General features: G+C 38.8%; 1 protein-coding gene across 1 annotated transcript in view; it reads right to left on the bottom strand.

Annotated features, from left to right (window-relative positions):
• The window catches only part of LOC126259259 (protein scarlet-like), a 128,512-nt gene that overhangs the window by 90,923 nt on the left and 21,311 nt on the right, over positions 1-16,278 (bottom strand). Inside the window, exons 3-7 of the mRNA XM_049955894.1 lie at positions 8,810-8,858; positions 8,669-8,718; positions 6,515-6,648; positions 6,246-6,398; positions 360-598 (exon numbers count right to left, since the gene is read on the bottom strand). Of these exons, the coding sequence (XP_049811851.1) occupies positions 360-598; positions 6,246-6,398; positions 6,515-6,648; positions 8,669-8,718; positions 8,810-8,858 (625 nt within the window). The remainder of the gene's footprint in view (positions 1-359; positions 599-6,245; positions 6,399-6,514; positions 6,649-8,668; positions 8,719-8,809; positions 8,859-16,278) is intronic.

Below are 16,278 nucleotides of genomic sequence, written 5' to 3'. Positions count from 1 at the left end.
ACACAAACACACTCACACAAATACTCACATATGACTGCAATCTATGGTTGCTGAGGTCTCAGCAACCAGACTGCAGTCACGTGTGTGTGTGTGTGTGTGTGTGTGTGTGTGTGTGTGTGTTGTCTGTTTCCAATAAAGGCCTCAATGGCGAAAAGCTCACTTCTGACAGTCTTTTTGTTGTGCCTATCTGCGATTCAACATCTCCACTGTAGGATGAGGAGAAACTATCCTTTTCGTAATATTGTTACATTCCATCTTGGATTTTCCTTTGTGGATTTTTCTTGAATGTGATGGATTTTTCTTTTGCTCCAGTAAACATATTATTCCAACTACACTGCAGGAAACTTGATAAAACCAACCTTTTAAAAAATTCAGCTGCTTCAGAAAGAGTTCCTTGAAATGCAACTCTCCCTTCTGCCAGGAGTATTAAGTGATCAAAGAATCTGAATACTTCTGAAGAAGGCTGATGGACAGAACAGATCACTATCTTGCCTCTTGCTGCAAGAGATTTAAGCTTCTGTATCATTATTTGAGCATTGTAGCTGTCAAGTCCAGTGGTAGGTTCATCACAAAGAAGTATAGGTGGATCTGTTAACAACTTGAAAAAATGCCAATTTAAGTTTAAAAAAATAATTTCACATTGTTAGTGAATGACCATTATCATTTTAAATAGCAAAATAATTTAAACAGTTATCAAATTTGTAACACCTCAAAAAGGGTAAAACTGTAGAAATGAATAGGTTACAGAAGAAGCACCAATACGGGCAACAATATAACCACAAATAAATATTTGCTTTTCTTTCATCCTACATATTGATAACAAGAAAAATAGTATATACTGAGATATACAGGGTGTTACAAAAAGGTATGGCCAAACTTTCAGGAAACATTCCTCACACACAAATAAAGAAAAGATGTTATGTGGACATGTGTCCGGAAACGCTTAATTTCCATGTTAGAGCTCATTTTAGTTTCGTCAGTATGTACTGTACTTCCTTGATTCACCACCAGCTGACCCAATTGAAGGAAGGTAATGTTGACTTCGGTGCTTGTGTTGACATGCGACTCATTGCTCTGCAGTACTAACATCAAGCACATCAGTACGTAGCATCAACAGATTAGTGTTCATCACGAACGTGGTTTTGCAGTCAGTGCAATGTTTACAAATGCGGAGTTGGCAGATGCCCATTTGATGTATGGATTATCATGGGGCAATAACCATGGCACGGTACGTTTGTATTGAGACAGGTTTCCAGAACGAAGGTGTCCCGACAGGAAGACGTTCGAAGCAATTGATTGGCGTCTTAGGGAGCACGGAACATTCCAGCCTATGACTTGCGACTGGGGAAGACCTAGAACGACGAGGACACCTGCAATGGATGAGGCAATTCTTCATGCAGTTGACGATAACCCTAATGTCAGCGTCAGAGTAGTTGCTGCTGTACAAGGTAACGTTGACCACTTCACTGTATGGAGAGTGCTATGGGAGAACCAGTTGTTTCCATACCATGAACAGCGCTCACAGGCACTATCAGCAGCTGATTGGCCTCCATGGGTACAATTCTGCGAATGGTTCATCCAACAATGTGTCAATCCTCATTTTATTGCAAATGTTCTCTTTACGGATGAGGCTTCATTCCAACATGATCAAATTGTAAATTTTCACAACCAACATGTGTGGGCTGACGAGAATCCACACGCAATTGTGCAATCACATCAACAACACTGATTTTCTGTGAACATTTGGGCAGGCATTGTTGGTGATGTCTTGATTGGGCCCCATGTTCTTCCACCTATGCTCAATGGAGCATGTTATCATGATTTCATACGCGATACTCTACCTGTGCTGCTAGAACATGTGCCTTTACAAGTACGACATAACATGTGGTTCATGCATGATGGAACTCCTGCACATTTCAGTCAAATTGTTCGTACGCTTCTCAACAACAGATTCGGTGACCGATGGATTGGTAGAGGCGGACCAATTCATGGCCTCCATGCTCTCCTGACCTCAACCCTCTTGACTTTCATTTATGGGGGCATTTGAAAGCTCTTGTCTACACAACCCCGGTACCAAATGTAGAGACTCTTCATGCTCGTATTGTGGATGGCTGTGATACAATACGCCATTCTCCAGGGCTGCATCAGTGCATCAGGGATTACATGCGACAGAGGGTGGATGCATCTATCCTCGCTAACGGAGGACATTTTGAACATTTCCTATAACAAAGTGTTTGAAGTCATGCTGGTACGTACTGTTGCTGTGTGTTTCCATTCCATGATTAATGTGATTTGAGGAGAAGTAATAAAATGAGCTCTAACATGGAAAGTAAGTGTTTCTGGACACATGTCCACATAACATATTTTCTTTCTTTGTGTGTGAGGAATGTTTCCTGAAAGTTTGGCCGTACCTTTTTGTAACAACCTCTATATAAGGACAAGGAGAAAATGACTCAGCACTGAGATCAGTGAATACTTTTTCTCCACATTGTTAAGTTTTGCCTAACTAGTGTCAATTTGGTTTGCTTACAGAGCTTTTTTTAGCAGTCCCAGTTTGTGTGTTTTGTTTTTATGGATAAACTGGAACAATTTGTTAGTGAGAAATGTGTGCCAGATTGAGCATTAATGTACAAGTTTTAACAAGTTTCTTTTAGTCCCTGCTGTAACCAATTATGGTTTTCATTCTCTTCATACACATTATGATGTGGAATATTTTATGCTCTTACCCATATAGCCAGATTTACACACATAGGTCAGTCTGTTGAATTTATTGTTGATAGACATATTATGATGAAATGCATGCATTGTGAGTCTTATTAATTGCCTCTGTTTCCTACATTCTTTGGTCCAGATGTCATCCAGCATGGCTGGCATGTTGTGGAACTCTAGGTCTGTCTCCTTCTTTTTATCAATAGAAGACAGACTGGTTGTGATCTGAATATTGTTTGATGCTTTATGACTGCTGATGCTCTTTCCTGAATATGCATGCTGAAAGATGTTCCTGTTATTCATAACACAATTCATAAGTACTTATATCACACTCTTATTTGTATTGGTTCATTGTATAGGACTATATTAGCTTTGGTAACATTTTCCCACCTTTCCTGAATGTCATTTGAACTGTCCTTCCCTTGTTTACTTTTAGATCATTTTCATTTGACCAAGTGTCTAGTTCTTGTAGCGTCTTCTGTGCCTCCTCTCTTACTGTTGATCCTATCACCATATCCTCTGCATACAGAATCCCTTTATTATGTTTGTCTCATCTGCTTTATAGATGTTAAACAGCACTGGACTCATAGGGTCACCTTAGAGAGCTCAAACTGTAAATATAATTTTCTCTGAGACTTCAACATTGCCTTTCATTTGGACCAGATTTCACTCAAGGCGTATCTTGATTGTTCTCACAAGTTGATCTCTCTCTCTCTGGTCAGTCTTTCCATCTGTTTGTTAAGCCCACACTGGAATATTTGCATTTACATACACCTCTATATTCTGCAAACCATTGTGAAGTGCATGGCAGAGGCACTCTGGAATATTTGCATTTACACACTCTATATCCTTGTGAGTTGATCACAGTTGGATCAATGGAGTAAGAAATAAACAAAATAAATAAATAAATAAAATAAACATACACATCTACATTCTGCAAACCATTGTGAAGTGCATGGCAGAGGGTATATCCCATTTTACCAGTTATTAAGTGTTTTCCCATTCAGTTCATGTATGAAGCATTGGAATAGTGATTGATTAAATGCCTCTGTGTGCTGTAAATAATCCAGTCTTGTCCTCACAATCCCTGTGTGTGCAATATGCAGGGGGTTGCAGTACATTCCTAGAGTCATAATTTAGAGTGGGTTCTTGAAAGCAAGTAGTCTCTCTCAGGATAGTTCGCATCTATCTTCAAGAGTCTGCCCATTCAGTTTCTTCAGAATCTTTGTACACTCTCCCATGGGTCAAACACACCTGTGGTCATTCTTGCTATCCTTCTCCATACATGTCCTGTTTGGTATGGGCCGTACACAATTAAGCAATGTTCTAGAGCAGGTTGCACAAATGATTTCGAAGCAATCTCCTTTCTAGACTGATTGCATTTCCTGAGTATGCTACCAATAAACTGAAGTCTGCCACTTGGTTTACCCATGACTGAGCCTATGTTATCATTCCAGATCATCTCCTTACAAAATGTTACACACAGATATTTGCATGAATTGGGTAATTTCAACCATGACTCATTGGTATTATAGTCACAGAATACTACATTTTTTTTCCATTGCAGACAGTGTACAATTTAAAATTTCTGAAAGTTAAAGGAAGTCGCCAATATTTGCGTCACTTTGAAATCTTTTCAATATCTGATTGGAATATTTATGCAGCTCCTTTCAGACAGTACTTCATTATAGATAGCCATCATTGGAAAAAAGTCTGATATTATTAATATTGCCCACAAGGTCATTAATACACAACATGAAGAGCAAGGGTCCCAACACTTTTCCCTGGGACACACCTGACGTTACTTCTACGTATGTCAGTGAGTCTACATCCAAGATAACTTGCTGCATCCTCCCTATCAAAAACTAATAGGTTGTCATAAAATACTTTGTTCTGGTTTACTTACAGCCAAGAGAAATACGCTCAAAATTTGTTCAAAGCTTCATTAAGGGCTTGACACAACTGCAACCACAAGTGAAAATACCAAGAAAATGCACAACGTCATATTGAATGATCAGTGATTAAAAATGTGTAAAATTGCTTACCACTAAGGCCTATTGAAGGAAAGTACAGTAAATTATACAGACAAATGCTTATGGAAGATGAGCAGTATGTTTATGAAATGATCAGAAGCTAATGTGAAAATTAATTGCTATAGGAATGAAACATAAGTTAATTACTTCCTCCCTAAAACTAAAACAGTAGAAACAACAGTGGGGTTGGAGCTAGAGACCCAACACCAAAAAGAAACATGAAGTAAACTTCATTTTGTGGCCAATGTTGCATGAGGTATGAATTGGATACTCTTTATTGATTATGCTGTTAAGTATAAAACACTAGCTGGTGTGTAGAGAAATTTTATGCATGAGTGGATGATAGGTTACTATTTTCAATGTGAAAACAGGACGTTACACAGAATATACCTCATTGGAGTATGTCGGCAGGTCTGCAATGCCCTGCCATAGGCAGTAGTTGAGTTTTTCAAGGTCTGGTTGATTTTTTATATGAAGAGAATATTGGATGATTCTGATCAGCCCAATGAGATATACTGTTATATACAAAGTATACCAATTTTTTTATATAATCTTATCAATGTACTGATTTTATTTCAATTTGTTGTCTATGTGATCAGCAAGAAAGTTTACAGATGGAAATGTATTTTAACAGTTATTTCTTCTCCCTAGCAGTTAGTGTTAGGTTTTGTAATTACTTGTTAAAAGAAAAATAGTTTGACTGTTTCTATGAACCTTCAAAGTTTGCAGTTTATGCATTGTACCTATCTTCATCTAAACCCAGCATATTTCTTTCTTTGACTAACATCCAATACTTTTCTTCTACATAGCTGGCAATGATTTTTGTCCATATCTAATAAATTATGGAGATTAGTCTGGTAAGTCTGTAGATGGCTGCTCACTGTTTAGAAGAGATGGTGAGTTGCAGACAGCACACTGAAAAGATTTCTGTATGGCTTCAGTGTCCAGAGACAGTGGTTATGTGCATGTCAATTGTGTTTTGTGAATGTGTGCATGTTTTCTACTTTAGAAGAAGGTATTTTGGCTGAAATTTTTGAATGCATAGCAGTCTTTATGCCTGCCTGTGACTCAACGTCTCCCTTATCTGGTGAGCAGAAATACCTCCTTTTCATAACATTGCCCACAGAAATTCTTTAAGTTATCTTGCAAGTGCCATTTGTATCATTTTCCCCCTACTTTAACCAGTTCCATTGATATACCATTATTCCCTCCTATAACATCACTGTAACTATTGGTTTTAGTAAAAGACTTAACTCCACTCGCCACATGAAAAAGTGATTTCATGAACAATCAAAAGTGTAATTATTAAGCTGCACCTTTTTTTAATGTTTTAATCTTACATCTATCAGTACATTACATGCAGATCAGTTATTCATTACTTTTAAGTATCAGAATTATTTCAGTATCTACAAGATTTGATAATTTATATCAATAGACAGTACGATCCATCCACACAATTTGTAATGTTCCAATCAGGACAACACATAACACTTGAAAACTTACCTCAATAGCCAGCATCAGTCTTTTGAGCTCTCCTCCAGATATCTTGCTGAGTACAGTATCAGCACAAGTGGAAAGGCCTAACTCACTGACAAGACTGTTTATCCAAGTCTTTCGAGAACTTGCACTAATTTTGCTGTCCATTCGCATACGTGCCTTATCAAAAGAATTTAACAATGTTTCTTAAATATTTTTCTCATGTTGCTTTGCTTGTGGTTCATAAATAAACTTAAAAATATTATTGTAATGGTAGATTAAGTACTTTTACATACCATGAATAACAGATGCTCGTTCACAGTTAGTGTGTTAAAAGCAATATTATTTTGTGGGACAAAACCAGAAACTTTCATCATCAGTGATCTGGTAACCAAATGACCATTTAGATAAACTTCCCCACTGATCTGACCTGCAACATTCAAGCCACAGTAGAACATCATCATCAGATGGTAAGCAGCACTTCCTTCAGGTATAAAAGTTTCTCAGGTAAAGGAAGAAAGAAGAAGATGTCCACACTCTAAGTATATATATTTGACTAAATGGTTTAGCACCCCCTACTTCACTGATGTAGGCTGTATGGTAAGCAAAGAGTTTTTTGTTTTCCTTTAAGCAAATTTTTATGCTGTTCACCACTTTCTAAACTTTTTAGATTAGTTAAGGCCCTTGAAGTAAGGTTTATTCTGAATGTACCTCTGACCAAAGAGCAGTTCTGATAGCTGGAGTCCAAGGCTTTTGTTAATGATGCCTTCTCATTTTTATGGTGATGTTTCCACAGAGACTTTCATCCCCTAACACATATTTCTTTATATCAAACAGAGAAGTGAAATACCAGATATCAGAAATTTAGCTTTAAAAATTTTTAATAGAACAAAATCTTTTCTTAAAAATTTTCAACACTCATTTCACACCCTTAGTGTATAAATTTCCAAAAACAGTGCAACATGTATTTTCCTTATTTCTAACAGAAAAGAAAAAACAAATTTTCATAGAGTTAGCTTTGTAAATTCTTTCATAACAAAATAATTTCATAGAATAGAATATTTTTTTAGAATAGAATATTTTTATTAGCCTTTCAGCCCGCATCTCATGGTCGTGCGGTAGCGTTCTCGCTTCCCACGCCCGGGTTCCCGGGTTCGATTCCCGGCGGGGTCAGGGATTTTCTCTGCCTCGTGATGGCTGGGTGTTGTGTGCTGTCCTTAGGTTAGTTAGGTTTAAGTAGTTCTAAGTTCTAGGGGACTGATGACCATAGATGTTAAGTCCCATAGTGCTCAGAGCCATTTGAACCATTATTAGCCTTTCAGTATTTTTCATACAATTGGCTTCGTCCAAGTTTACAGAGGGTTTTAGTTTCAGTACGATATTCAAATAGTTACAGAAAGGGGAGAAAAGGAACTAAAGACCCTTTCTTCAGCATTATGTAAAACAATGTTTTATACAGTAATTAAATACACACATAAGAAAAGAATCACAATAAATAACTAGCTTACATAATATCAAAACATTTTCTTCATAACTTAGGTAAAACATATATTTTGATGATTAGTTTCTAAGAATTCTTCAGTTGTATAGAATTCATTGTTTTTTAGCCAGGTCTGCAATGTATTCTTATATTTATTTAGTGGTACTGTACGAGCTGAGCGTGGTAACTTATTGAAAAATTTTATGCTTAAGTACTTATAGTTATTATGGACTACAGCAAGTCTTGTGGAAGGCAAGTCCAGCAGGTGACTGTTTCTTGTACTGTGTGCATGCACATCAAAGTATTGCATCATCTATTTCACTCCCTTAGGAGTTGAATTCCCAAAAACACTAACCAAGTAGTCAAATATCAGTTTTCATAGATGCAGCTTTAAAATACTTGAGTAGTTCTGTAATAATGATTTGTTTTCAAAAAATTTGTCACCCACATTTCACTCCTTAGTGGTTGAATTTCCAAAAATGCAAAAACACATATTTTTTATTTGTGAAGAGAAACCAAATACCATTTTCTGTAGTTCTGTCTTCAAAATTGCCTTAGTAGTGACAGATTAGGTTTTTAATGCTTAAGTCATTGAGGTAACTGAAGACAGAGCACAAACAAGAAATGAACACTGAATAGGAAGGAACTACTGTGGCATATGCATAAAACGATTTATATGAACATAACCAGGATGGCGGGACATGGATTTCAACCATTCTCCACCTCTGTCATGGAGAACTTGCATCTTTCAAATGTCAATGCTGTCAAGAGTCTGAGGTCACCAATGGACATCAAACACTGTGTCAGATGACCAACACTCTATCTTACTAGGACAATGTCTGTGAAACTTCAATTTTATCTGAAACTAATAACTTGCAGTGTATGAACACCAAACTATTATCCCTTCACTGTACTTTATGTTTGCTACTGATGGATAATGTGAGCAGAATTTTTTCATAGAGTTTCTTACCTTTTAGGCGATTTCCTATTGCTGCAAGTAATGTTGTTTTCCCACCTCCACTGTTAAGAATTTAAAAGAAATATTTGAAACCATTCTTGTGGTAATTCAACATCAGAATATTTCAGTAGAATTAGATAACAAATTGCATACCTTGCACCCATCAGAGCAATTAACTGTCCTCCCTCAGCTTTGCCTGTAACTGAACACAAAAATGAATACACACTTCAAATTTCTTTCCTGTAAAATTCAAGTTATTTTAGAGTTGATAACTTCTTTTGTACTCAAAAATGTACACTGTAACATGTTACTTTTCAGACGAAGTGCCTATGTTTCCATTTAAATTAATCAAGCTTTTATTTGATATGCTTTATCCAGCTAAGTACATTTATTTTCGCAAACACATGTCAAACTAATATATACACTACAGCTCAATATCTGAAGTGATACTCTTTTGCAGTGTACAAAACTATGACTCCTACACACCCACAGAGCTACATTCTCCTAATGCTGTGACCCAACTAAAGTAAGTAGTCATCTTGGCTAAAGCTACGTACACTAAAGTGGTAAGTGAAAGAGCAGACGGGGAGGGGTGGTTGGCTGTATCAAGTGGAAGGGACAGGAGCAAAAGGGTGTAGAAATAAAGGACAGTTGTGTCTTTCCATGTTGCAGGCAGTGGTTATTGCACACTAGACATAGAAATACATAATAACAACACACACACACACACACACACACACACACACACACATATATATATATATATATATATCTTACCAAATGAAAGTGCTGGCAGGTCGACAGACACACAAACAAACACAAACATACACACAAAATTCAAGCTTTAGCAACAAACTGTTCCCTCATCAGACATTAGATACATTTTTCCTACGTGGAATGTTTCCCTCTATTATAAGCATATATATATATATATATATATATATATATATATATATATATATAGGGAAACATTCCACGTGGGAAAAATACAAAGATGATGTGACTTACCGAACGAAAGCGCTGGCAAGTCGATAGACACACAAACATACACACAAAATTCAAGCTTTTGCAACAAACTGTTGCCTCATCAGGAAAGAGGGAAGGTAAAGGAAAGACGAAAGGATGTGGGTTTTAGGGAAGAGGGTAAGGAGTCATTCCAATCCCGGGAGCGGAAAGACTTACCTTAGGGGGAAAAAAAGGACTGGTATACACTCGCACACACACACATATCCATCCACACATATACAGACACAAGCAGACATCTCACAAGCAGACATATTATTTGAATAAATTTTAACAATTACAGGACTCTAAGATTATTATTTACAATCCAACCACATGATACAAAATGGTGCAATGTGCTATCATTTCAATGAGACACAGACACTTCAAGAAAACGTCATTTACACTTTTGATTAGAGTAAGAATGCTTACAGAAAACGACCATCACTCTGGGAAATTACTAGAAGAAGAGACTATTAATCCATTTGAAGAGAGACACAACAAAATGAGGGACAGTAATAAATGACAAATCATTGAGGTTTAAGATGAAAACTGCACTAGCCCAACTAATGTCATTTCCTACATTTCCCAGTACAAACCTGCTGATGTTGTGCTGATATAATGAACACAAACTGGGTTATACTTATACCTATGAGCCAAGAATCTTGACTTTGCCGACTAGATGATAATCATAAAGGTCCCGTAACAGCCTAGTTCACAAAAAAAAGGTGTTTTTGGTGTGTGTGTGTGTGTGTGTGTGTGTGTGTGTGTGTGTGTGTGTGTGTGTGTGTGTGTGCGTGAGAGAGAGAGAGAGAGAGAGAGAGAGAGAGAGAGAGAGAGAGAGAGAGAGAGAGAGTATATGTGCAGAGCCATACTGAGGGAATTGATTCTCTACCCTTGGTACCCTTAGCAGAATTGCAAAAAGCTTCATTTATTTTGCATAGTCAGCAGCTGTGCATTGTTGACACACAACCCAAGTGGTGCGCCTGTTCAGTTGTAGCCATGTTTTTAAAATGCTACTTGGAAAAAAATGGCCGTGACAACAGCATGAGTTTAGAGTCTTGGGTTGTCAGGCTGAGAGAAACGTCTCCTCTCTATGGCAGAAATCAGTTATAGCCTAAACGTGCTCAGGAGAACTAATGTACCTCTGGGTGTTAATTCTTAAATCTTTTTTTTCCTTTTCTTGACATATTTTGCAATCCTCTGGGCTGCACCCCTTGGCAGGGCCCCATCTCATCATGGTCTCGGTATAGCACTATATATATACAGGGTGGTCGATTGATAGTGAACGGTCCAAATATTTCATGAAATAAGCATCAAACGGAAAACTACAAAGAACGAAACTCGTCTAGCTTGAAGGAGGAAACCAGATGGTGGTATGGTTGGCCCACTAGAAGGCATTGCCATAGGTTAATTGGATATCAACTGCATTTTTTAAAATAGGAACCCCCATTTTTTATTACATATTCGTGTAGTACATAAAGAAATATGAATGTTTTAGTTGGATCACTTTTTTTCGCTTTGTGATAGATGGCACTGTAGTAGTCACAAATGTGTAAGTAGGCGGTATCATGTAACATTCCGTCAGTGCAGACGGTATTTGCTTCGTGATACACTACCCATGTTAAAATGGACCATTTACCAATTGTGGAAAAGATTGATATTGTGTTGATGTATGACTATTGTGATCAAAATGCCCAATGGGCATGTGCTATGTATGCTGCTCGGTATCCTGGATGACATCATCCAAGTGTCCGGACCATTCGCTGGATAGTTACGTTATTTAAGGAAACAGGAAGTGTTCAGCCACACGTGAAACATCAACCACGACCTGCAACAAATGATGATGCCCAAGTAGGTGCTTTAGCTGCTGTCGCGGCTAATCCGCACATCAGTAGCAGACAAATTGCGCGAGTATCAGGAACCTTGAAATTGTTGGTGTTGAGAATGCTACATGAACATCGATTGCACCTGTACCATATTTCTATGCACCAGGAATTGCATGGCGACGACTTTGAACGTCGTATACAGGTATGCCACTGGGCACAAGAGAAATTGTGAGATGATGACAGTTTTCTTGCACACATTCTATTTAGCAATGAAGCATCATTCACCAACAGTGGTAGCATAAACCGGCATAATATGCGCTATTGGGCAATGGAAAATCCACAATGGCTGCTACAAGTGAAACATCAGCGACTGTGGTTGGTTAATGTATGGTGCAGCATTATGGGAGGAAGGATAATTGGCTCCCATTTTATTGATGGCAATCTAAATGGTGCAGTGTATGCTGATGTTCTACGTAATTCTCTACCGATGTTACTACAAGATGTTTCACAGCATGACATAATGGCGATGTACTTCCAACGTGATGGATGTCCGGCATATAGCTCACGTGCGGTTGAAGCGATATTGAAGCACCATACCATGGCTCACATGTGGGGAAAGTTGAAGGACATTTGCTATCATGATCCACCGATAATGCCTGACAACATGCGTCAGTGCATTGTCAATGCATGTGTGAACATTACGGAAGGCGAACCACTCGCTGTTGAGAGGAATGTCGTTACACGTATTACCAAATGCATTGAGGTTCATGGACATCATTTTCAGCATTTAATGCATTAATGTGGTATTTACAGGTAATCACGCTGTAACAGCATGCATTCTCTGAAATGGTAAGTTCACTAAGGTACATGTATCACATTGGAACAACTGAAATAAAGTGTTCAAACGTACCTACATTCTGTATTTCAATTTAAAAAAACTACCTGTTACCAACTGTGCATCTAAAATTGTGAGCCATATATTTGTGATTATTACAGCGCCATCTATCACAAAGCGAAAAAAGTGGTCCAACTAAAACACTGATATTTCATTACGTACTACACAAATATGTAATAAAAAATGGGGGTCCCTATTCAAAAAAATGCAGTTGATATCCGTTTGACCTATGGCAGCACCATCTAGCGAGCCAACCATAGCGCCATCTTGTTTCCACTTCAAGGTAGACAAGTTTTGTTCTTTGTAGATTTTTTGTTTGACGCTTATTTCGTGAGGTATTTGGCCCGGTCACGATCAATGGCCCACCCTGTATATAATAGAGAGAAACATTCCACGTGGGAAAAATATATCTAAAAACAAAGATGATGTGACTCTGTATATGTGTGGATGGATATGTGTGTGTGTGCGAGTGTATGCCCGTCCTTTTTTCCCCCTAAGGTAAGTCTTTCCGCTCCCGGGATTGGAATGACTCCTTACCCTCTCCCTTAAAACCCACATCCTTTCGTCTTTCCCTCTCCTTCCCTCTTTCCTGATGAGGCAACAGTTTGTTGCGAAAACTTGAATTTTGCGTGTTTGTGTGTGTTAGTTTGTGTCTCTATCGACCTGCCAGCGCTTCGTTTGGTAAGTCATGGTTATAATAGAGGGAAACATTCCACGTAGGAAAAATATATCTAAAAACAAAGATGATGTGACTTACCAAATGAAAGTGCTGGCAGGTCGACAGACACACAAACAAACACACAAAATTCAAGCTTTCGCAACAAACTGTTGCCTCATCAGGAAAGAGGGAAGGAGAGGGAAAGACGAAAGGATGTGGGTTTTAAGGGAGAGGGTAAGGAGTCATTCCAATCCCGGGAGCGGAAAGACTTACCTTAGGGGGAAAAAAGGATGGGTATACACTCGCACACACACACATTTCCATCCACACATATACAGACACACCTTTAAATATGTCTGCTTGTGTCTGTATATGTGTGGATGGAAATGTGTGTGTGTGCACGAGTGTATACCCGTCCTTTTTTCCCCCTAAGGTAAGTCTTTCCGCTACCGGGTACTGGAATGACTCCTTACCCTCTCCCTTAAAACCCACATCCTTTCGTCTTTCCCTCTCCTTCCCTCTTTCCTGATGAGGCAACAGTTTGTTGCGAAAGCTTGAATTTTGTGTGTTTGTTTGTGTGTCTGTCGACCTGCCAGCACTTTCATTTGGTAAGTCACATCATCTTTGTTTTTTTTTTAAATATATATATATATATATATATATATATATATATATATATATATATATATATAGAGTTATAATAGAGGGAAACATTCCACGTAGGAAAAATATATATATATTTAATATATATATGTCTGCTTGTGTCTGTATATGTGTGGATGGATATGTGCGTGTGTGCGAGTGTATATCTGTCCTTTTTTCCCCCTAAGGTAAGTCTTTCCGCTCCCGGGATTGGAATGACTCCTTACCCTCTCCCTTAAAACCCACATCCTTTCGTCTTTCCCTCTCCTTCCCCTCTTTCCTGATGAGGCAACAGTTTGTTGCGGAAGCTTGAATTTTGTGTGTGTGTTTGTGTTTGTTTGTGTGTCTATCGACCTGCCAGCACTTTCGTTCGGTAAGTCACATCATCTAAATAGAAGGAAACATTCCACGTGGGAAAAAATATATCTAAAAACAAAGATGATGTGACTTACCAAACGAAAGCGCTGGCACGTCGATAGACACACAAACATACACACAAAATTCTAGCTTTCGCAACCAACGGTTGCCTTGTCAGGAAAGAGGGAAGGAAAGGGAAAGACGAAAGGATTTGGGTTTTAAGGGAGAGGGTAAGGAGTCATTCCAATCCCGGGAGCAGAAAGACTTACCTTAGGGGGAAAAAAGGATGGGTATACACTCGCACACACACACATATCCATCCACACATATACAGACACAAGCAGACATATACAGAGGCAAAGAGTTTGGGCAAAGATGTCAGTCGAGGCGGAAGTGCAGAGGCAAAGAGGTTGTCATCCCTATGAAATCCCCAAACCACCTTCCCTACACTCTGGCTCCTACCCTTGTAACCGCCCCCGGTGTAAAACCTGTCCCATGCACCCTCCCACCACCACCTACTCCAGTCCTGTAACCCGGAAGGTGTACACGATCAAAGGCAGAGCCACGTGTGAAAGCACCCACGTGATATACCAACTGACCTGCCTACACTGTGACGCATTCTATGTGGGAATGACCAGCAACAAACTGTCCATTCGCATGAATGGACACAGGCAGACAGTGTTTGTTGGTAATGAGGATCACCCTGTGGCTAAACATGCCTTGGTGCACGGCCAGCACATCTTGGCACAGTGTTACACCATCCGGGTTATCTGGATACTTCCCACTAACACCAACCTATCCGAACTCCGGAGATGGGAACTTGCTCTTCAATATATCCTCTCTTCCCGTTATCCATCAGGTCTCAATCTCCGCTAATTTCAAGTTGCCGCCACTCATACCTCACCGACATTCAACAACATCTTTGCCTCTGCACTTCCGCCTCAACTGACATCTCTGCCCAAACTCTTTGCCTCTGTATATGTCTGCTTGTGTCTGTATATGTGTGGATGGATATGTGTGTGTGTGCGAGTGTATACCCGTCCTTTTTTAGCCCTAAGGTAAGTCTTTCCGCTCCCGGGATGGAATGACTCCTTCCCTCTCCCTTAAAACCCAAATCCTTTCGTCTCTCCCTCTCCTTCCCTCTTTCCTGACGAGGCAACCGTTGATTGCGAAAGCTAGAATTTTGTGTGTATGTTTGTGTGTCTAACGACGTGCCAGCGCTTTCATTTGGTAAGTCACATCATCTTTGTTTATGTATATATATATATAACAGAGGGAAACATTCCACGTGGAAAAAATATATCTAAAAAGAAAGATGATGAGACTTACCAAACAAAAGCGCTGGCAGGTCGATAGACACACAAACAAACACAAATATACACACAAAATTCAAGCTTTCGCAACAAACTGTTGCCTCATCAGGAAAGAGGGAAGGAGAGGGAAAGACGAAAGGATGTGGGTTTTAAGGGAGAGGGTAAGGAGTCATTCCAATCCCGGGAGCGGAAAGACTTACCTTAGGGGGAAAAAAGGACAGGTATACATTCGCACACACACACATATCCATCCACACATACAGACATGTGTGGATGGATATGTGTGTGTGTGCGAATGTATACCTGTCCTTTTTTCCCCCTAAGGTAAGTCTTTCCGCTCCCGGGATTGGAATGACTCCTTACCCTCTCCCTTAAAACCCACATCCTTTCGTCTTTCCCTCTCCTTCCCTCTTTCCTGATGAGGCAACAGTTTGTTGCGAAAGCTTGAATTTTGTGTGTATATTTGTGTTTGTTTGTGTGTCTATCGACCTGCCAGCGCTTTTGTTTGGTAAGTCTCATCATATATAAAACCATCTGTGAAACCAAATACCACATTTACAAAGCAACTTAAAGCTCTACATGTTTCTTCCTAGTGTCAGAACGGTGCTTGATTTCATAGGAATACTCTTCTGAGATTAAAGTTCATCTAGCAATTCTTGCTGAGAAAATTCATGGTCTTTTGGAACACATCTTAGTTGGTTACAATTTTAAAATACGAACAAAGTAAATATACACAAAATTTCTTTAAGGCATTAACAATGATAATGACTTTGAGATGGTAACTTCTGTAATTTTCATCTACAGGGATTGTTTATTTATTCACGTAAGAGGTTAATTGAAATCTATCATGATCTGGAGATTTTTGTAATAACACAGCTCCAAGGCCTTCTTTGTCTTCATCATTTTGCAGTTTAGTTTCATATTTT

This window comes from Schistocerca nitens, chromosome 5, assembly GCF_023898315.1.
Source record: "Schistocerca nitens isolate TAMUIC-IGC-003100 chromosome 5, iqSchNite1.1, whole genome shotgun sequence".
Taxonomy (NCBI): Eukaryota; Metazoa; Arthropoda; class Insecta; order Orthoptera; family Acrididae; genus Schistocerca; species Schistocerca nitens.
This window is presented reverse-complemented; position numbering and strand designations above follow the sequence as displayed.